The sequence below is a fragment of the Anguilla rostrata genome, chromosome 2, assembly GCF_018555375.3.
Source record: "Anguilla rostrata isolate EN2019 chromosome 2, ASM1855537v3, whole genome shotgun sequence".
Classification (NCBI taxonomy): domain Eukaryota; kingdom Metazoa; phylum Chordata; class Actinopteri; order Anguilliformes; family Anguillidae; genus Anguilla; species Anguilla rostrata.
The window spans coordinates 54,407,782-54,431,206 of NC_057934.1; the positions used below are offsets into that span (position 1 = coordinate 54,407,782).

At 40.2% G+C, this 23,425-nt stretch overlaps 2 protein-coding genes across 4 annotated transcripts; one reads left to right on the forward strand and one right to left on the reverse strand.

Moving 5' to 3' along the window:
• The first annotated feature begins 57 nt into the window (after positions 1–57).
• Positions 58–11,042, forward strand: fam20a (FAM20A golgi associated secretory pathway pseudokinase). Its single transcript, XM_064323143.1, has 11 exons — positions 58–670; positions 2,952–3,145; positions 4,133–4,183; positions 5,387–5,465; positions 5,900–5,992; positions 8,292–8,407; positions 9,350–9,530; positions 9,770–9,879; positions 10,098–10,179; positions 10,285–10,344; positions 10,591–11,042. Exons 1-11 carry the CDS (start codon positions 273–275, stop codon positions 10,850–10,852), a joined length of 1,626 nt encoding a protein of 541 aa, XP_064179213.1. The 5' UTR covers positions 58–272; the 3' UTR covers positions 10,853–11,042.
• Positions 11,043–13,207: 2,165 nt separating this feature from the next.
• LOC135248468 (cAMP-dependent protein kinase type I-alpha regulatory subunit) lies at positions 13,208–23,377 on the reverse strand. Of its 3 annotated transcripts, none has more exons than XM_064323152.1 (11): positions 23,268–23,377; positions 19,149–19,341; positions 18,769–18,936; positions 18,397–18,488; positions 18,218–18,279; positions 18,081–18,127; positions 17,685–17,843; positions 17,370–17,430; positions 16,927–17,048; positions 16,537–16,618; positions 13,208–16,309 (listed from the first exon to the last, which is right to left on the reverse strand). In XM_064323152.1, the coding sequence occupies exons 2-11, from the start codon at positions 19,320–19,322 to the stop codon at positions 16,137–16,139; spliced, it is 1,140 nt and encodes a 379-aa protein (XP_064179222.1). In that variant the 5' UTR covers positions 19,323–19,341; positions 23,268–23,377; the 3' UTR covers positions 13,208–16,136. The 3 variants fall into 3 exon arrangements, with proteins under 3 accessions (XP_064179222.1, XP_064179220.1, XP_064179221.1); XM_064323150.1 differs by having other exon boundaries at positions 23,195–23,350; XM_064323151.1 differs by having other exon boundaries at positions 19,149–19,367; positions 23,195–23,317.
• Between the last annotated feature and the right edge of the window lie 48 nt (positions 23,378–23,425).

The following is a 23,425-nucleotide window of genomic DNA, read 5'->3' on the forward strand; positions in this document are numbered from 1 at the left end:
CTTTGAGTGAAAGCAGAAGTGTGGGTTGAGGCGTGAGGCTGTTTGTGTGCGAGTCAGCCCTGTGACTGGCTCCCTGCGTGACTGGGGGCTGTGTCTACAGGAAAGTGGGAAGGTGCAGCTGTTGTGCTGCCTTCGGAGCGAGCGGAGGGGAGACCTGCCTCTGCGGCTGCGGCTGCCTCAGTCGCTAAGACAGCAGCGCTGCGAGCTGGAGCGGGAGGAATGCGAGCGGAGGAGAGGCGCCGCGGCTGCACACAGACCCACGCGCGCGGACCATGTGGATGAGAAGGGACAGGCTGCTGGTGACCCTCACCCTGGCCGCCGTCTTCAGCGCAGATGTCTACTTCGTGCTGCTGCCCAAGCTGCGGGAGAAGTACCCGTGGGACAGGTGCACCTGTCCCGCCGCCGGGGTCGCCAACATCAGCCTGGGTGACAGTGAGGTGCCTCAGTGGCCCCCCAACTCTTCCACTGTCACCAGGGGCTCTGCGGGGGGACTTGGGGTTACCGCAGTTCCCGTGGAGACCGGAGGGAAGACATGGGGGTCCAAGCTGGAGAAGCTGTTTGCCCACCCACTCTACAACATCCGCAGCCCTGACCCGGGCCCCGAAGAGGTGCTGGTCCAGCCCGAGGAGCTGATGGGCTACTACAAGAGGAAGGTGTCCCGCTGGGAGAGGTAGGCACTGCACTGCATTATAACTGCCATCAGGGTTTAACTCACCTGGATATACAAGTGTGTCTCACGCCTGTGTGAATATGTGAAAAAGAATGCTGAGAATGAAAAATGATTTGTGTTTGTTCCTGTAGTTCCCTCAAAGGATATGGTCAGGTTTGTTAGGTCATCAGTTGCTTTAAGTAACCTGAGCATAGAGAATATTACTTGCTTTGAGACCAAGACAAGCTTGCCCAAAACTAGAAAATAAAAACTAAGTATCTACTGAATATGGCAGGTGAGTCTTAGTTTGTGCTTTGAATGATATTGTGGACTCTCGTAATTCAATATCAAATGTATTCAATAGAATGAAATTTAAATGAATTGCGTTGACTCATGAATTTGCCAGTACTTGCGAGTCAGACTTATTTTCCACTTGTACATGTGTGCTTATGGTGGTTTTGCGGTGGTGGATGGCAGGGTCATTGACACACAGGATATGGCCTGTAACTGTCCTGTTCCAGACCTGTGCTGTACTCACTCTCTGGGGTTCACAGAGGGATTAAAAAGTCAAATTCTTTCCATATCCACATAACCTGGCAAATATGTCTTCAGCTCTTCTATGTCCATAATCAAATAGGTTTATCTTTGCCCATGATAGCATACAGAGGGCCACAGAAAGGAGAAAACGATTCAAGAACTGAAATAGGTATGTGCATTTTGAGCAGAGGAAAAGGGAAGGTTGTTTCAGGTGTACTCATAGTAAATAGGCAAAAGCAGTCAGCCATATTCCTCAGGCAGCAGTTCGTGTTGGCATACATTTGCATCATTTGCATTGCTGGCTTACATCAAATGTCAGCTTCGTTATATTCATGCAAAGTAGAATGAATAGAAACTGCTCCTACAGTATAACAGATGTCAGGTATTCTATGATCTGAACAGTCTAAGGAAGAGAAACCTCGAGACAGTAGAAATACAAAAACTTTAAAAATGTGAATGCCTTCCGAACAGCTGAACTTCACACACCCACACATATACCTTGGGAAAGAGTCTTACAACATTTTGCTACATCTTAATAATGGCAAGAATATAAGAGTGGGACTGAGGGCACAGTTCAGCCATTGGCAGTATATAATTGTATATAAGCTTGGGAAAAAAATAGCTTATAGCCTTCAAGTTGTTCTGAAGGCCTAGTGCTCACTGATTCAGACACCCCCAAACAGAGGCCATGTTAAGTAGGTCACATTGTGCAACCTCATCATGGTCTGTGGCCTGTGGTGAGAATCTTAAACTGCCAGGACAGTCATTAGGGACTGTTGCACAGAGCACATAATCACCCTCCCAATCAGCCAGCAGGGGCTGTGAGATGGCGGGTTGCATCCACAGAAGATCAACACAGACTGCGGTGGTGACATTAGCGCGTCCCCGCACCGCACGCTGCCCTCCGAGCACTGATTGGATCATTTGATTGTTTATGTAACAGACTGAAATGTCCCAGCCCAGAAAACATGTGGCTGATTGAGTCAACTCGTGGCCTGTATACAGATGCCAGCGGAGGAAGAAGCCTTGATGAAAGGAGGATGAAAAAGGAGTGAGCGGAAGAGAGAGTCATCGGTGAAAGGGCATGGAATTATTCAGTGGACAATGTGACATATTTAGACTCAAGCGTGGGCCTCTGGCAGGAAGGCCGCCACTAAAAATATTGCGCTGAGAAATTAAAAGAAACAAACAATTGAGAATGAAACAAAAACAGAAACTAAGTACCAAAATGAGTGTTATTTTTATTGTTCAGGTTTTTTTTTAGACAATTTAGAGCCTATGTGAAGTGAGTGAGATGGTAGGTAACATACTGTGCATTGGAGTGGATTGGTTTTGGTCTAGGTCAAGCTGGTAAAAATGACAAAAAGGCTCTTCCGCTGCTGCACAGGGTGTGCAATGCATGTCTTGCATGCGGTGGCGTGTTTATGTTGGAGCACCCCATCATTTGGTGACTCAGTGTTTCAAAATTTAATTGGCCCACATAATGAGTGTGTTGCCTCACAAGTGTAGTTTTGGATGTTTCCTCACTAGCCTGTGGTGGGTAGTTCAGGTGATGTATAATCAGACTGCTTTGCCTTAATTGCACAGGAAGATGTGTTAAATGTGCCTCTGTCTGAGTGAAGAGCACGTCTCACCTATTTCTCAGGCATATGAAATTGACTGATATCTCATGGTACGACTTTGAAATGCCCAGGAAATGACCTCCAGTTTCCAGATCATAAGGAAAAGTCATTCCCTTTGTTTGTGTGTGCCTTTTCACCTGCAGACATCAGAAATTCTACAAAGACGTGGTAGCAGCCACCAACATTTCCCTACCTATTCAGGAGATTACATTTGACCCAGAGGTCAGCTGGCTCAAGTTCCACATGAGGATCAACAAATATGCACTATATACCCGGGATGACCCTAACATAAAGCGCCTCCTGCAGGATATGCTCAACGCGAAGGTCGTCAATGCAGGTACTGTGTGAGCTCTGTGATGGAGCACACTGACAGTGGAGCTAAAATGAGCTGTCAATCACTGGCTTGCTCTTCACTGCAAACCACAATGATTTGTTCAATGACAGGCATCAATATAATGGTAGCTCTATCTGCAGCTTCACTTTTTGGTTTCATGAAGGCCCTCTGTTCCACCACAACCAAAAATACATTTAAAAAATGAATTACACTTGTCAAATACACAACCTCACACAATTCTATTATACCAACTTTCAGGGAATACGCCTTTTTTGACACTAATATAAAACGGTTCAGGCAAAACAATTTAAGGCAGTTCAGTTTTTCAGGAAAGAAATCTAATGTGTTGTCAGAGATCTGAGCATCAAGTAAGTAGAAAGCATTATGTCAGGCACAATAATAATGAGAGAGGGCTAAAAAGGCACAAACACTTTACAGTTGTAATGCTGGAGGGTCTCGTCAGCTGGGCAACAAGAAAGAAGGAAAGTGAACAAATGAGTTGAAGTGCATATCAGTGGACAGTGGGGGGGGGGGGGTGTAAAATAATAACAGAAGATGAGGAGAAAAGTATTTGCACAACAGACAGCAAAAGCACAAAGGTAATTATCTACTCCAATGTATAGGCGATGAAGTGAAGCAAGAGGCAGATTAGCTTGAGAAAAGTGAGGAGCAAGAGATGGATAGTGAAGCTATACTTTTGAGTATTGGACTTGGATGGTTTGTAAAAAATGAATAGCAATATCTAAATAAAGGCTTAACTGAATTTAACTGGCTGGACAGGCGACAGAGTACACCCTTATCGAGGCATATCCAGGTTAAACACTAGGTCTCTCACAATAATGCAAAAACCGAATCCTGACCTCAGCAGTACTCATCATATGGAATTCAGGCAAGACATGGAGGAAGAGACAAGCATGATCCAGTGAAAGATTTCGCCAAAGAGTTGGAATAGTTATATGAATGCATTTGGTGTTTATTTTTACCTTGCAGATTACACCCAGGATGAGAAAGCTCTCAAAGGGGCGTGTGACTGCTCCCAAGGTAAGTCAGTTTTATTTGAAAACGTGTCAACAAAAGAAATTGTTTTAATTTTTCAATTGTTATTTATTTTAAATAATAATATTACTTGCGACTGTTTAGGACATTTACACATTGCAGGTTTCACAAAATCTTTTGTTATTTTTTACATCAAGCATTATGTTAGCAGAAAAGAACACAGACTTACTCTTTTGACAGAAATTTATTTGCTTCCACCCTATAAATGAACAAAATTTATTTTGAGATTCTTGGGGTTAAGTTATAATCCTGAAGGCAAAAATAAATCATTAATTTACTAAACAGAAAATAGGTCCTAGCTCAAAGCTTGGAGTGACATGCTGCACTTTAAAACCATGTGTGGATAGGAGATTGAGCTGTCCCACTGAAAGCACAGCCCACTCAATGTTCTCAAGAGCTCAGTAACCCTGCTGCCATCTATTCATGGTGCAGTGGACGCACATACATACGTACACACAAATGCACGCATGCACATACACACACACACGTGCACACGAACACATAGACACACACACACACACACACACACCAATCGGACTCAACCAAGGCCCCATACATGCATTCCATGGTTTGTAGCTTCACCACCACATTTGCTCAAAACAAAGAATCTGTTCCAAACCACGGTTAAAGCAAACTCTGCCAAGTGTAAAAAAAACACTCCTTTTTTTCTTCATTTCACTTTTCTTTTTTGAAGTATTTCACTTAAACCCCAGACTTCCCGTCAACTGCTAAGCAACAATGAGCAATACATTTTGTGGCTTGTTTATGTTAACTTTTTATATTGCTATTTTAAAGCCATGAAAATAGTAAACTATTAATATTATAAGCCTAAGAGTACAAAAATAAACCATTTTGAAGTCCGTGGTTAACATTAGAAGTTACACGCCAACAGCTTTTATAACACGACGTGTAAAAAGCACTTAATGAAAATAATAACACATTTTATAAGACCAGAGTAGTGTACTATGAAGCCAGATTATGGGGTTAGGGTGCTAATTTCAGCTTTAACCCTGGGTTTTCCATATCACGAAGCTGGCTCAAAATGAACGCCTTTGGCACTGTCATACTGGAAACCCAGTTACACGTTTTGGACTGTTTTGGACAGTGCCTCATTGGAAGCACAGTGGGTTAGTTCCCAGAGTATAATGTCTAGCTGGCTAAAGCTAACTGGCTATTCTTTGCCTTCAGTGGTAAAGCCCAGTGGACATCACCTGAAGCTGGCTTTGAAACTGAAGGACTTTGGCAAAGCCATGTTCAAACCCATGAGGTGAGACATCTGCCTAAGTGTTTTATAGCACACATTGTTTAAAACCACAGATAAAATATGGCCGCAAGCAGCAATTAATGGGGTCTAATAGCATTGAGCAAATAGTGCACAACTGCACAGTTTTATGTTTCATTTGGCTGCACTGAATGACGCAAAACACCTGACTGATTAATCTTGGAATGGCAGTCTTTTAAATATAAGCTAATAATAATAATAATAATAATAATAATAATAATAATAATATCATCATCATCATCAGAATAATTCCAATACCCCTAAAAAATGTCTCAGACAAAAGTGTAACAAATATTACTAAATATGTTATATATTTAACATTCAATGTGTTTAACATTCAATGCTGCACACCGTAAGATTTCTTGATAATTTTATATGATTTTATATGATCTCCTTATGCTCCGTATCTTTTTACTCAGGCAGGAGAGAGACCAGGAGACACCAGAGGACTTTTTTTATTTTGTTGACTTCCAAAGACACAATGCTGAGATAGCTGCTTTCCACCTGGACAGGTAAAAATAATACTCTCTTAGAGAGACATAAAACATATATTTTGTACATTACTATTAGGAGGTGAACAGTACTCATCAGCTGCTGAGCTTTACTCTTGGGGGGGGGGGGGGGGGGGTTGGTTCTCAGAGATTTTATCTATAGTAGTTTGTAGTAGTTTGTATAGTAGTGTGTAGAACTACTGATTGTTTGAAACGAGTTTGTTTGATATAGAACATGGTCATTTCCTTCCAAATTCATAGGATATTTGATGATAGTTCATTGTCCAAGGATTTTGTAGATCGTAAAATGCTCATAACTCAAATGCAGAAAACATAGTCAGTTATGATCATCAAGGTGGGAGACATTAAACAGGAAAATTGCATAATTATTTCAGTCATCAATCAGCATTAATTATCTACATTGCAAGCACAGTAGCTATTTACATGGCTGGTGATACCTGTGGAACTGCATGGCTATACATCAGCCAAGTCATGTTTAATACATCAAAGTCATCTGAAATGAGCTCCTTATTTGTACATCTCTAAAGTCACTAGCCAAGTCTTAGGGCTATCCTGTAGTCACATTAGTGTTGGGTGTGGCACCATCTGCAACATGCTAAGACTCATGCAAGGTTCTCAAACATCACAGCTGAACAATCTCTTCTCAATATCCCCACCCATATTTCCACACACTGGTTTTACTTGGCTAATCTACTTTAAGACAGAATTGAAGACAATGTACTTTGTGATGACTTAATCACTTGTTCTAGCTTGTTGTACATTAGTCTCAGTAATTACACTTAATGTAAGAGAAATGTCCATCTTCACACACATGACAAGCATTATTAATAAACCATTGTTGCTTAAGAAAGAGAAATTATGACAGAAAACATAAATCTAATTTTGTTTGTAACCTAAATATGAAAACTATGCATGCAATAAATTGAATGGTGATTGTGTGTTTTTTAGATTCCATGCTGGACTGAGATGTTAATAGCAGTAATACATTTTGTGGGAGGAGTACATTACCTCAACGATTTCAGTGGCAGGTTTTTATTGCCAGAGACTACTAGTGTCAGTTACTGATTTGTCAGTTGATCTGTGCCAAGATTTTAACAATCTTCATTAAAGCTCAGTGTTATTATTGTTACTGAGATAGAGCTGATATTGTTGCAGCTGTTGTGCAATTGGCAGTCATTGTTTGATTGGAACCATGGTGCTTGGGGAGTGGAACAACATGAGTCAACACATACACTTCCAGAATAAACTGAAATAAGACATTCTGCCTCTTTGAGATGAACATACACTTATAATTATTATATGACGTACAGCATATATGGCTCCTCAGATGTGCCCCCCTGTAACGTTGTCAGCTTAGTGCCATTGTATTTCACTCTCAGTTCTTCACACATTGCTATTCAGTTGTACACAATACACAGGGGTTGTGTTGTCTGAAAAGACCGTTTATGGTAGAGCCTGTCACACTCAGCTCAGAAAAAACAACACTAGGTCAACCACTCGGGAGGAGTGCAGAATTCCACAACGCAAGACCTCCTTTGGAAAATCATCCTTCACTTTGATGGCCATAAAATAATGGAATAATCTTCCAACAGAACTAATAACATCTACAGACTGTCACACTTTCTCCCGTCTGACAAAACATTGGATCCTTACACAGCAAACTTGCAGACATTAGTAAATTAGTATTGTGGGCGGGGGGGGGGGGGGAGGGGGGGGGGCGTTTGTTTTAGGGTTGGGATGTGGGGATGACTGTGTTTTGTATGTTTTTACTATTTTTGTGTTTTGTACTTTGTTTTTTAATGTCCTTTCTATTTTACTGTTTAATGTCCTTTCTATTTTACTTACCTGCCCAGGGACTACGGGTGGAAATTAGCAAATTGCTATAACCTGGTACATTACATCTTTCCTTGTTTTATATAAGGTTAATGTTCTTTGTACACTGTCACTGTTTAAATAAACTAAATAAAAAAATAATAATAAAAAAAATGAAGCAAGGTCTTAGTCACAGAGACAGCATCTTTTAATTCACTCAATTAGCTGCTGATGACAAAATCCCTTCCAGCTGCAGATTACACAATCTGTTGTACTCATGATTGTGACACCTCCGAGTGCTATCCAATATTGAGCAATTGCACCTCTGTAGCTCTTAGCAGTGAGAAGCTGTGCTCATCTTTTGGAGGAAAATCTCACAAAATAAAACACAGTAGAGGTCTGCACAGAAAGATTTACATTCTGCCATCTTCTGTGGGGGGTGTCCTTGGAAGATACTGCAAAGTCTTGTTATGGTGTCTTTTGACAGAATATTAGACTTCCGCAGAGTGCCCCCAGTGGTAGGGAGGTTAATCAACGTCACACGGGATATCCTGTTCACCACTCACAATGACGACCTACGGAGCGTCTTCTTCACCTCTCCAGGTCAGTCCATGCAGCTACAGATCAGCGGTGGCACGCTCCCACTGCGCAATGTTCACCTTGACACAAGCATTGCTCATTCACTTCTCAGTAATGGAAAACCTGTTATCCTATTACTAAAAACTGTGTCAAAGAAAGGAAATTCATTTCAACACCTTTGATTTTTTATTTAACCTTTATTTACCCAGGGTAGGTTCGCTGAGCATGGATGCTCTTTCGCAGCAACGCCCTGCTTCACACTCATACACATTCACACCTAAGAGCTGCCCAGTACAAACACAATCCTCTATTGTTGGCCACTGAGCAGCTCCACTGGAGTGAGAGAACATGTTTTTAGCCGATTAAATCAGGGGATGATTAGGTGGCAAGTTTTTGCAAGAGCCAGATCTGGGATTTTTAGCCAGAACGCCCGGGAACCGCCTACTCTTTACGAATAGTGTCATGGGATCTTTAATGACCACAGTGAGTCAGGACCTCGGTTTAATGTCTCATCCGAAAGACGGAATCTCCTACAGCACAGTGTCCCCGTCACTGCACTGGGGCATTGGGGTTTATTTGACCAGAGGGAAGATTGCCCCCTGCTGGTCCACCAACACCACTTCCAACAGCAACTCAGTATTCCCTGGTGGTCTCCCATCCAAGTACTAACCAAGCCCACACTTGCTTAGCTTCAGCCAGTCGGCAGGAGCAGAGTGCATGGTGGTATGAAACAGATGTAAGGGAAAACATTTAGAGGTGTCAATTTTGTCAGCAGAAACCCAATATGAAAAGATCTGTGTGTGTGTGTGTGTGTGAGAGAGAGAGAATGTGGGTGTGTGTGTGTGTGTGTGTGTGTGTAGGACTGTCCGGAGACAGGTCATGGCTTTGGCCATTGAAACTCTTATGAACAAAGTGAAGGACCTGACTGAGGACCTGAACCTTTCTGTCTCTCTTCTTCACCCACAGCAAACAACACCTGCTTCTTTGCCAAGTGTCTGTACGTGTGCAAGACTGAGTATGCAGTGTGTGGCAACCCTGACATGCTGGAGGGCTCTTTGTCTGCCTACCTGCCAGGTCTGAGCATAGCACCACGCATTTCCATCCCCAACCCATGGATCCGCTCCTACACCTTCACTGGGAGAGAAGAGTAAGCCATGATCTCCATTGCCTCACACCAGGATCTACTCAACATTCCTGGTCACAAGCACTTGCACAGAACCAGTGCTTCCGACCTTCAGTTATTAACTATTAAAACTCACACATCAGGGACACCTATTCCAATTTTTAGATGTGTGTTTAAATGATAAACTTCATTAAACTGTATTGTAGATGCCATCTTCCCATTTATCTGCTTCCTTTCATTTATTTTTCTGCACTCTCTCATAGATGGGAGGTAAATCCATTCTACTGTGACACAATTAAACAGCTATATCCTTACAACTCTGGGAACAGGCTGCTTAATATCATTGACATGGCCATATTGGACTTCCTCACAGGTAAACAACACAGCACTTACTGCCTCTATAATCGATGAGACTGTATGCTCAATTCCTGTATTTCATTGACTGAAACAACTTAATACATACTAGATAAAATGTTTTATGTAATGACCAATGTTTACAGAAATTGTTTCTTGCCTCAATAGTATAGCTCCAATGATATTCTAGAAAAATAGAAGTAGTGCATTGAAATTATCTGTATCACTGGCCTTCAGGAAATATGGACCGGCATCACTATGAAATCTTCACCAAGTTTGGAGATGATGGTTTTCCACTTCACATTGACAATGCCAGAGGGTGAGCAGATCAACATAACCAAGATTTTACCAGTCTTCTTTCAATTGCCACATGTTAAATATTTCTCACACACTTTCCCCTGTCATGATTTGCGTTGTGCTATAGATTTGGAAGGCACTCCCATGATGAGATGTCAATCTTAGCCCCATTGACCCAATGCTGCATGTAAGTATGGGAATTCAAATTCAATCCACATTAAACCAATGCTGACTTCTGCCTTAATGCTCCTAATATGAAGTGTGTGACTTCAGATACTTATCTTCCAGTAGGGGAAGATAAGTATCTGAATATTCCACATTCTTGGAATTTAGGCCATTATTTCAATATGAAAGCTTCACCAATATGAACTGTTAAATATGCAATTTAAGGTGCCATTTTCTTATCAACATCTCCATTATGTCTCCCTGTCAGAATCAAGATGTCTACCTTGCTGCGCTTGAAGCTGCTGTCTGAGGAGGAGTTCAGGCTGAGCGATGTGATGCGCGAGTCCCTGAGGAGAGACGCCCTCAGGCCCATTCTGACAGAGCCCCACCTGCTGGCCCTGGACCGCCGCCTGCAGCGCGTCCTCCGCGTGGTGCACAAGTGCGTCAAGAAGCTGGGTGAGCCGCAGGTGGTGGCCGTGGACTTTGTGGAATCTCGCAGGACGACGACCGGGCCTGCTGGTGGCAGGTAGCACAGGGCGTCAACACAGGAGAGAGGGATGCGGATTCCGTCAGGTCAGGAAGGGACCAAAAACGATAAAGCACTGGATAAAGACTTTTTCCCCCACTCACAAACCATTCTTAACTACAACCCTGTATGAATGTGATAGATTAAATGCAATTTATCAATTATTTTCCCATAATAAACAGATGTCTGGTTTACACTGGTGCTATGAGTCTCCTTCATTCACTAACTTAGTGATGTTCTTGGGTGCATGTCTGTTAAATACCCATTTCATGTATTAAACTGATCTGCCTACATGTTAAAAAAACATCAATAAGGGGTTAGTGCTTGGGAGTTATAATTCATAAATGCTAATTAGCGTCATCAACTTGATGTGTCATTATTGCCTTATGGTCTCTAGATGTTTAAAATTATTCTTGTGGTACTCAAGTGATAAAATATGAAACTTATAGGAGTTTAAATAAAGCATCTGTTGCACTATACATTATGATAAAATTAAATCACTTCTCCCATATGTGATGATAGAACACTTCCTTCCTGTAAAGTGTGTGGACTGCACAATTGAAACGGCACAGATGAGGCTCTACTTCCTGCAACCAAAATGCAACCATTCAATCAAACGAGACCGATTCTCTGAGAGACTTGGATGAGAAGAAATAAAGCTGCTTCTTTTCCAATGCTTTAGTGTGCACAAAAATGAGAATACTCTTTGCCAAATTTCCCTTAAAAATTCCCCTTCCCTTTTCATTGCGGGTAAAGACAAGCAATGACAAGGACATTGGAACACAATCGAGTGCCTCATACAACTTATGCTTGACATATCTATTATCACAGCTGAATAGGTACTGATGTACATTCCTTAAGGGTATAGCAGAAGTTATTTACTTAAAATGTGAATGTAGACATGTATGGTAAAATCAAACCAGATCTCTAACCTTTTGTTACACTGCTGTTCTTTATTACAGTAAGAAAATCTGTACATAAATACATGCACAGACATACTCCTAAACTGCTAAATCTTGACATGAAACCATCAAAAAGAAGCCACATCATTCATATGAAAGATGATTGTATAAGAGGCAAATCTCTCCCCAACAAAGTGTTACCTATTAAAAAGCTTGGAGCTTTAATGTTTTATGGCTCACTTTCCAGATGGATTGTAAGCCTCTAATCCTTGTCTGCCTCATCAAAAAAATCTTTTAGGCATTCATGTGGTATCACAATAAAAACAACACAAAGTCTCCACCAAACGTCATTACCAAACATTTCATTTAAAATTGCCAGAACTGTCTCCTCTTCTCCAAAACTACCACTTTGAATAAAAATTGTTGGTAAAATGTAAATATGTCATAATTTAAGCAATAATATTCTAATAATATTTGGCACAGCGAATGTATATTACATTTTCACCATATTCTATATCCCATAGACCTGCATAAGAGGACAAAATATTGTAAAATGTATTAATAAAGCAAAAATGTGTAAATTTATGGCTGATTCTAAGACTCTAGGAGTGTCTCTCCCCAATGGGACAGGCTCACAAATACATGTGTTAAAGCTGAACCAAAGTTATAGATATTCCTAAAACATTTGGTAACCAGACATTGGACATTTCATGCAGTAATATCATTGTAAAAGCATGACATATAAAGCTTATGTTGAAGAATAAACCTGAGCATTATACTGACATCTAGTGAGGGAATAAGTGCACTACCTTTACTGAAGTAAATGGAAATTTGTCTTTAATCTGTTTAACCTGATTTTGCAGACCGATGCGGAGATGGCTGATTAACCATTCTGTTGTGCTATAAGTTGGACATACAGTAAGCTCCATAATGATTGGGATAAAGACAATTTTTTTCTTGATTTTGCTCTGAACTCCACAATTTAAAATTTGTATTAAAACAATTCACGTGCTTGCAGATTCTCAGCAGGTATAAGAGCTTTCAGTATCTACTCTTGATTCTAGCCTTTTGATTGCCTTTGGAGTCTGTCATAGGCATTTATTTAGTTAACATGACCAGTTATGCGACTGAAAATCAAGGAAGCCATTATGAGGCTGAGAAATAGGAAAAAAGAGACACAGATTAGTCATAGGCCAAACCCTAGACAAGCATTGTCCCAAGAATTATGGAACTCACTGTATATCTTAATATCCCCATTAAATACTTATGTTAAGAAAGCCAATCATTAGACAGCCACAGTGTTGGGATAATTAAATTGCCTCATTTTAAACTGATAACTTGTGAAATAGCAGGTGTGCTTTCATTTACTTCAAAAAATACAATATGCTTCATGCCAAAAATGAAAAATAAGCTGTACATGAAACCTTCACAATGAACAAACAGGCCTGACTCAAAGATTTAAGAATTCAATCTTTTATTGCTTGACCTGCCATTAGGACAATCTATAGCAAAAGGATAATAGTTTTAGCACATAGAGTAAATCAAATCTTATACAGTCATTGGATAACATTAGAAAAATGGTCCTCTGACAGCCAGCAGCTAATGACTGCAGGCTTCACAAACTTGCTGAAGGTCGGGCAAGCAGGAGTTTCTATATCCTGGTTACATAAGCTAAGGCAAACTATGTTGACTTTTTTCCTTGTACATACATTTTCATACATACACACATACATACTCAGATTGCACAGACTTATAAAGCTGTAAATGTAATTAATATTCAATTCAAACTTACTGGCTGCTTCATCGAGAAAATGTAGCTTTAAAAGCAATAAAAAGGGGGAGTGAAGCCGCAAAGTGCCAAAAGAACAGGGTGTAAATTAAAAAACGAAAAGCAAAACAAATACATTTCCTTCATATGCTCAATATTCAGTTCAGCAAAGAATCTGAATTTTTCAGGGAAAACCAGTGTTCCAACTGTGTGTTCAAAAACGTTACTACAACCAACTACTATTTCTGCCTTTTTAGCAAATGAAATGTTAATTCTGCAAACACACTGCTGATGTTTTCAGTACTGTATGTATGTGTATATAGTATCCATCTATGGTGCTGACCTACTTAGATTAAATGTAACCTACTCAGTTAATAAGTCGCTCTCAGAAAACAAAATATTTCTACACAAAGCCATTTATCCTTCCACTGAATTAAATCAAGTATGAACATAACCTTGAATGAACTTATCATTCAAAACTAACTTGCAAAATTACAAGGCCTGCTTACGTCCCTTCCAAAAGGTTACAATTAATATTTGTGAAGAAATCTTATCTGCAATTTCAAGTCTTTGATTCATAAAAATACTAGCAGTTTGCTGTCCCCAGTAATTTGACCCTTTGTACAGGTGAAGTAACTTTTCTTTCACATAAATTACAGAATGATGGCAGTGAACTTTAAACCCAGCAGAATTCCCAAATTTTAACACTTCATCTCGGTTCTCACAGAAGCAACATTTGAGATATATGTAACAACGTCCACTTTCTGTGACTCAGCACACACCCTTTATTAGTGGGAAGTGATTTTTGTGATATATAAATAAACCTCTGCCTGACTTCTAAGCATTTGTGATGGTTTTTTAAATTTTTTTTACAAAATAATCTGAATACTTCAGTATAACTTATGTTACATAAAATCAGTCAGTCATGTATGTGTGTATGTGTGTGCGTGTGTGCCTATTTTACACACAAACAAAATATTACTTCATGACAGTTATACACAACAAATCTACACACTCTTAATCTGTGGATAATATAACATAGTTTATATAAGTCATGGCACTGGGCACCTGTAATTTATGGAAAAATAAGCATTTACAAAAGATTTAACTGTACACTACCTGCTTGGAGCCTTGTCACTCCTGTCTGTCACTACAGTTCTACTTGTTCACTCTATACATTAAAATATAGTCATAATAACAATAATAAGTATAAGGAATTCATGATTACAATACATTAAAGAATGGTGGAATTTGCTGTAAAAATGCTTATTGTCATTTGTTGCATACTGAAATGTAACAAAATTGGTAAATACTGAAATACACTTAAGACTCAATACATTTCTCTTTCAGGTAACAGAATGAACTGGAAAACCTCTTTGCTGTCCCTAAGCTAGCATGATCATTCATATTGTGAACAATGGGCAGTTTTTCTGCAACTAAGGTTGGGTCAAAGGGGTGTTTGACAGTTCAGTTATAGAAGTGAAGATTTTATCTGCAGAACCTGTGCTTTTGCTTTACCTCCATCTACGAATTTAGAAGAAGCACAAGTAATTTCCTCATTTACTTTGTGGACTAAACCACCTCTAAGTCAATTCACTTATATAGGAACATTACAAACATAGATTAGGAGTGCAAATGTTGTATACTATCCATAGCAAATATATTCAGGCTATACGCTGTTGCTAGACGCCATCATGAAATATTTGGCACTAGCTGTGTAACTGTATTTGGGAATTCTATACTGAACTCTGTCAGAAAGCAGAACACAGCTGTCTACATGATTCTCGGACACACTTCCTTGCTAGGGAAGTTGGTAACAGGAAATAAACTTAGTGAGAAGTCATAAAGGAATACCAAAAAACAGGAAACTACAGAATGATCAAGGGAAAGGGATGTTTTAAAGAGCATTCTGTAGGGATGATAACATCCACCTTCCTGAAATCACTGGGACACACTGCAGTGCTGAAAAGTAGCAGGCGCATATAAACATCGTTGATCATATTTGTATACCACTGGAACTGTGCAAAAAATAGAATGCTTTGTTATTTAAACCGCTAATATATGTGCAACCATTTAAAAAAAAAAAAAGAAAAAGATCACTATGGTTGCAATGGTGCACTTAACTTCTAGTACCCTTGAAATAAACTATTAGCAAACAAAATGGCAGCGTCTCACTTTCTTTAAGCTACAGATGCCAAATCTCAAAATACTGAACAACAATACAAATTCAAATGTCTTAAAAAGGTGTTTAAAGCCTCAAAACACTGAACAAATTTAAAAACTTTTCTCCTATTTCTACCTGTTCTAGAACAGCTTCTTACAGTAGCATCACCCTTTCAAAGCAATTCAAACATTGGATACTAGCCTCACCTGCACACGTATGAGGGGTGAAGGAGGGAACCATAGCTGTTCCAGCTCAATAGAATGCCAGACATTCTGCCATGTGGAAGCATATTCATGGCAAAGAAATGCAAAATTCACAGACAGACAAAGCAGCGATGCTGGTGGGCAGCTGGATATTGGAAAAACCTGAAAATAAAAGCCAATCAAAACAAGAAAATGGTGACAACGCACATTGCATTGATGGACCCTGCATTACGGGAAGGGCTGGGAAACTCTCACACAGACAGTGACACAAAGCTGTTGTACTGCTGGATGTTCCGTTTCAGAATATCCGAACAGGGACCCAGAACGCGTTCGAAACGAGGTCGGTCCAGCTTAACACACTTCAAAGGTCCACGAGCCACCACAGTGGCCGCTCGAGGGCGGTTCATTAACAGAGCTATTTCACCTGCAGATAGGAAGACAAGGCATACGTGTTCAGATGCATGGCGCACACGTGCACTTTTCTAAACATTTCTGTAATCAATCACTAATGATCTGAAATGTTAATCTCAGAATCCCTTCCCCTGGGCAGTGTGACATAACCACACATAACTTAGACCACGGGGAAGCTTTGGGTTATCGTGGCTGGATCCCAATCACGCTCAGTGAAAAAGCCTGAAGAACAACACTCACCAAAGTAGTCAGAGGGGCCCAGCCGACCAACTTCCACAAACTCCTCATTCTCGGACCGGCGCTGCAGCACGGCGGCACAGCCCTGGAGACACAACCGCCAAACCGCCATAAACACATGAGAAGTACCTTCCCCCGTCCCTTACCTCACACATACCGCACGTCTCAAACCTAAAGCCCCCCCAATTTACACAGCAACGAATGCCATCTGGCCCACTTCACTCAGTGTCAGTTCTCTTTTCTGTAACATTTTATTTATTCAAAAAATGTATTAATAAATTATTAAAAACATACACACACACACACACAAAATAGAGCTAGAGAAAAAACATGCAGATGCCTCTATGGGACCTAAGATTAAAAATCTAAAATGGAGTTAAACTACCACTCTACCTCAAGGATGATGAAGAATTCGTCGCCAGGCTCCCCCTGAACAACAATTTTCTGTCCATCCTCAAACTGAACAGGTTCCAAGGCGTCAGCCACAGTCAAGCGTTCCCACTTATCCAGTGATTCTGCAGAGACAATTCAGTCACACCAGCAGCTCAACCACACCACAGCAGCACCATTCACATGTCCTGTATAAAATGGTGTTAAATATAATCTACAAGTGTAATTCTAGAACATGACCGTGTCACATTAAACAGTTACGTTCAGGCATGTTTAACATTCACTGCACTGGATGAATAAAGATGAATGACATCTTACTGCAAAGGAGGAAATCTGGTTAGCAAGGCCAGAACTATAGCACACCCAAACAACAGAGGTCAAGCACTCTAGGGCCAACCAAAATAATACACACAACTACTGACTACAAGAGCATAACAAGCCCTTACCTAAAATCGATACTTTGCTTAGGAATTCTTCATACATCTTCCTCTTTCTTAAAGTGCTTCCCTGAAAGACAAGACCCAGTGTTAGGATGAGGAATTGTGTCATTTCGCTCCTCATGGTTAAAATAAACACTAAAATATTACATTATGCTGATAATTGAACAAACAGTATGCTGAAACCCGGGAGAAATATGTAAATCATTCAGTTGAAGGTTACACCACACAATTAATTTCACAGTGTTTTAGCATGGTTATCCTTTAACATGAGTTAATATTTATTCAGGCATAAATCACACCAAATGAAGGGGGAATAATCACCATCAGTATTCTCCTGTAGCTGTCTCTGTCGATGCCCCACAGCTTGACGTTGGTCTTGGCTCTCACAGTGGCTGCTCTTGGGGTGCCATAGATCAGGGCCAGCTCTCCAAAGCTGCCCCCCTCCCCAATACTAGTAACCCACTCATTGTTGACATAGACCTGCCACAAATAATGAACAGTGTGACTGACACAACACATTAGTATTGCACATACATTTCAGCGCTTTTCACTGCTGCTCAGGGCTATGGAGCTACGCATTTAAATCCCAACATGCCGCTATGATAAACCATTCATCTATGCTGTAAGTGGCTGTGATCAAGACAAACTCAAGCATGAAACCCAATGGCAAATGTGTTATTTCACTGTAAAAGGGATCAAGCCTTCAATTATACTCACATCCATTTCTCCCTGGTCAATAACATAGAAGTTATCACCTTCATCACCTGACAATGGACACAAAATATTTGTCAATGGAATCTTGTTTATTCTGGAAGTGACGGTCAACATTTTATCAAAATGAAAAGCATTCAAACCTTGTTGAATGACGGTCTCTCCAGCAATGTAGGTGACCGGAAACATAGCATCGAAGATATCACTGGGAAAAAAAATGTGCGATAGGTCTGTATAACACTAGAAATGATATTTCAACTTATTGAGCTTAACATTCTCTGCTAGAGCAGAGGAAAAACATCAGAGATCAGAGTTCAATTACCTCCTCTCGTTGTCATCCAGATGTGAAAAGAGCACATTCTTTTCAATTGCTTTAGCCAGAGCAGCCATTGTTTTGTAGTCTTTGGGAATAACCTATATTAAAAAACCAGAGATACATACATAGTATCTTGGCTTAAAATAATTATATCACAAAAATGCAACGTAACACTTATCTGAAGGAACAGACAAAAAAAATTAATTGCAAAATGAATTAATAGAAAGCATTAACCATTTACACTTGCATACAAATGCATTTACAATTTTGCCATTTCTTAACGAGTATTGCTGCAGAGCAGGCCATCGACATGGCTAAAGGTCCTGTCAGCAGTGTGTGCTTAAGAGGACTGTAGGCGCTCCCCATAGCTCCAGTCACCTTTCTGACATAGGAGGCCGCGTCCTCCTCCGTGTACACCTCCGCGCTGATCGCCCCACGCCGCCGCCGCCCCTTCACCACGGGGTTCATGGGAGGGGAGACCTCGTCCTCCCGCGAGTCCGAGCGAGAGTTGGACTTCTGCTGGATGAGAATCTGCTTGGCCTCCTCCTGTCAGCAAAACACCAATCATTGGCTTAACCACTGGCACGCCTCAGTGACTGTTGGGAAACTGGCCTATTAAAGGTATAAAAACATACAACGTAAACAACGCTTCCAACACTATGTTGTTTAACACTAGCAAAGAGGATACAGGAGCTACAGCTATATACAGCTATCTGTGCAGCAGTTTAAACTGGCGGCGCAGTTTTGAGCGTTCACACCTTCTCCAGCCTCTCGAAGTACTCTCTGAGGAAGGCCATGGGCCGGTCGGGCCGCGAGGTGCACAGCTGCACGATGCAGTCTTTGAGCAGCTGCTGCACGTTGTGCTTCTGCACATACAGCTCACACTCCCGCAGGCTCTTCTCCTCCTCGCTGCTGGTGCTGCTGGATGCCATGGTAACCTTCTGATCAGATCTGGACCACAGGAGGGGAAGGAAAATCTGTCAGACAGACAGCACTTTCACCATGGCAAGGAAATAAAAATGATTACAGATACAAAACACTGAAAGTTTCTTAAAGACAGGCAAGGGAATTTGTTTAAAAATAAATGTCATATCAAAAGACTAAGAAAAGACAGCTGTCTGCTTTAAAGTGTATTTCTTGTATTAAGTACAAACTCATGACTGACTCACATATAAAAATACATATTAAAACGATGATAAGACAACTGTGGGGGAAAAGCATTGGCATGCAAGGTAGAGCTTCATGTCCTGCAACTGAGAAATATCTGAGGTGAATGTCATTGGAAACCATGTCTGTAAATGACTACCTAAAATTAAAGGCAATAACATGAGATCACAATCTATGTGATGACTGGAATTGAAGAGTTCTCCACATAATTTTGATCCAGCTCCACTCAGAAATATTCCCTTGTAAAATACCCCTGTATTAGCAAAATAACAGGCATTAAAGGTGCCAGTACACTGAATGTCTTTCCCCATCTAGACATGACTGTTCTTATTCCTACTTCTGGCTAACAATTGACCTCATTTGTTAGCCAAACTAAGGATAAATCGTTCGGACAGAAAGGTTAGCTATGCTAGGTAGGTAGCTAGCTATCCAACTCGTTACTCGTTACAAGTTTCCCCCTTTTATAGGTAGTTTCCTCATCTTTTATTTGGCTACCGTTCTGTCCAAATGAATTATCCTTAGTTTGGCTAACAAACAAGGTCAAAATTTCCTTGATTTCATTCTTCTATTGTGGCTAGCCTATTCGATAAGACACCACTTCCTGAAATCTCCTGTATCCCACCTAGACATGATGACAGTCAACTGACTGGAATACTTTTTAACTAAGAGTCGCTGAACTTGTGTAAGGATATCATCATCTTTACAATTGATCATGCACCAATTTTAAAGACAACAATATGTGCTCAAATTCCTCGCACAAAATTTTCCATGGAGTTGGGTGTCAATTATCCTGAGTTGTACAAACTTTGTATGCCCCTCAGCAGTGTGAAGTGACATTAAAAAAAAAAAAAAAAACATGGAGTTTGTATTGAGTATAGTGACAACACGAAGCTGTAGCAGTTTCCCCTTACGCTCTTGAACGAAAACTCTTGAATTTTTTTCTTTGACTGGGATAAGACTTATTTATTTAGGGTACTAACCCGTTTACTAAAGGCAGATCAACTAACTGGCCCAAACCAAACTTACAGTGCCCTTGGGCCAGCAGGCACTCCCTTATTGTCGAGCCCTGCATTGTATTATGCTCTTTGGATGAAATCTGAGTGTATCTATCCATCAGCCCCTGGTGTTTTACTGGGGATTAGGCTTAATAAGCCAATGCGATTGCTGTTGTCAAAGTTGAGAGAAAACCGCAGGTATGGCCAGTACAGCACATTTTAACAGTACTAAAATGTGGGACTCATCCTCTCACATGCCTGCCCAGTCCTGGACCAGAGAGATGTATAGCTGCATGGATGCACTTTATTTGTGATTAACAAATAGCTTAAGTATTCAAATAAATGTCCTCAATTAAGGCAACTGTTTGTTTAATATTCACAAAAATATTTGCAAAAAGTATGGAAATATTCTTAAACTGAAATCTTTTTGAAATTGAGATTTTTTTTTGTATATATTCACAGTTCAGCTTACACATAATGAGGGCAATTACTATATGTTTGTGGAGAATTCCAAATAAGTGCCATTAGAAAACTTACACTCTTTGAATTCAAGGCAATAATTAAGCAGTGGTCCTCTAATTATATGCAGAATTTAAGATGTTTCTGACACCATCTTCCTCTGTTCAGTGTTCAACAATAGATGCCTGTGGAGTCTGTTGAAAGCTACCTTCACTCCCGTCCTAGAACTGCCACAAGCAAATTAGCACATGCTGAACCATACCTTACATACTGGTTGCCATTCTTAATATAAAAAATAACTTACTTTCAAATTACAATAATGTTGTAATGTATAAAATGGCACAGTTAAAAAGCACAGGCCTAATGTGTTGATATGAAAGGTACTGAGGCAAAATGAACTGAAATTCTAAGGTCATCAATTCATCACTGAAAAATCAAAAACTAAATTAAATTGAGAATCATGGTTATTTATAATACTTTCATATTGTTAGCTATACTTTCCATAATCTTTCAAGATCAAGAAAACCTGAAACAAATAACCCAGTAACAAATAATGCTACCAATTCGTATTTTTTCAATTAAACATTAGCAAGAAGCTGGCTAAAAGCAATTTTCCATATGCTGGAAAATATTTGAATTTTAAATAAATTTTAAAATTAGACAAACTTCGGTGGTTTCTTACTTTTCCTTCAAAAGGGCAACTTTGAGAGAATACTCTCAACCAGCAAAGTAGCCAAAACGTGTGAAACTTCAGTACTACCAATAAATGAATGCAAAATTGAGGTAATTTTTAAAGCAGAACATTGTAGTCTTTCAAATGGGGATACATAATATACACACAGAAAACATATATATCTAGCCAACTAAACTTGAATATAGTTATATATAGCCTACATAACTAAATATTTAATGACGTCACCTGCTGAAAGAATAGTACCATTTCCACGTTGGCACTATTATTGCTAAAGTGGAAGTGGTCCTATTCTTTCAGCAGGTGATGTCATTAAATATTTAAACAAAAGAACTGAAATTTTTGAATGACAAAATGTATGCTTACAGTTCAAGTAAAATGATTATTTGAAAAGGTACTTAACATGAACCAGAGCTACAGATTTCAGAAATAATGTTTCACAAAGATCAAAACAATAAAACGCAAATCAGGATTACCATAGGTTTTGGTGCGGGTAATTTAAATACAGGTCACTATAAATCTGGTCAAGGTGACTAGACTGCTAGCTCGATTACAGTTGTCGTATAAACATAAATCATGACCTTCTCCGTGTTCCCCTGGCCAGCGTTTACATCCCCCACTATTCCTTACTAATTCGTTTGTTGACGTTACTTCACGTAACAATAACCGAATTTATGAGCCAATGTTAAGTCATGCAAATGTATCAGTAGCGTTTGTAAACACTGCGCCTTGTTTTATACCGGGCTGGCAGTGAGATAGCAGGTTCTACAGCAAGTGACAATCTCTAGTCAAATATCTGAATCATTTTTAGCCATCGGCTAATGTTAGCCGACTATATTTACCAGTTGGGTTAGCTAACAGTTATGTAACTAACCAAACCTCCAACTCGAGCAGGTAAGATGCCTAGCTAATACGTTAGTAATTCCCTGAAGTTAGCAAGCTAACCCTGGCTACCTAAAGCTACTTTGCTGAAAGAACTTAAGGCGTCACTGAGCATGATCCCAGTTATTTTCTAGCAACGTTACCAACCGAAAAATTGTCGGTCAACAGGCGAGCACAGCTTCAAGTAGAACGTCAGCTTGCTAGTCACTATCCAACGTTCACGAGCCAGTGGTAATGCTAGCGCTGTTAAATGAAATTTGACAGGCACTCTCCTGCTTTGCTAAGGCTAGATCCCCAGCTAAACGATCAATACATTGTAAACTCACTGAATGTAGACCTCAAATTAATGCCGTTCGAAACGATTGAAGCAAACAATTATGAAAACCTTAAGATTATACAAAATGTACAACAATTTTCACGAAGAACTTTCAGAATCTAATAAACATCGGGGCCGCGTAGCCCTCTCCTACTGACGCCATCTTGAAATTCTATCATAACAAACGGGAGGCGCTGGCTACACTTTCCGTTGGCTGTTTCAGGCGCTTCCCTCGTGTGCACAACAATTCAGCGCAAAATATTAAGTGGTGGAAGAAAACTCTCTGTTGCTTACCGGAGTGATCAATTCTTTCACTGCTTTGCAATCTTAAAAAAATAATCTCCTGTCGAACACTGGCCGACGTTACCTCAAATTCTTCGCTTCTCTTTCCCCAGTCCTTGAATGGCTGCCACACCGGAAACAGATCAGGACCAATGGCAGACGCGCATTGACGTCAATTAGCCTCGTTCTGACTGCGGAGATGTAAACGTCACAGTCCTGTGGTAACCCTTGACGACCTTAAAG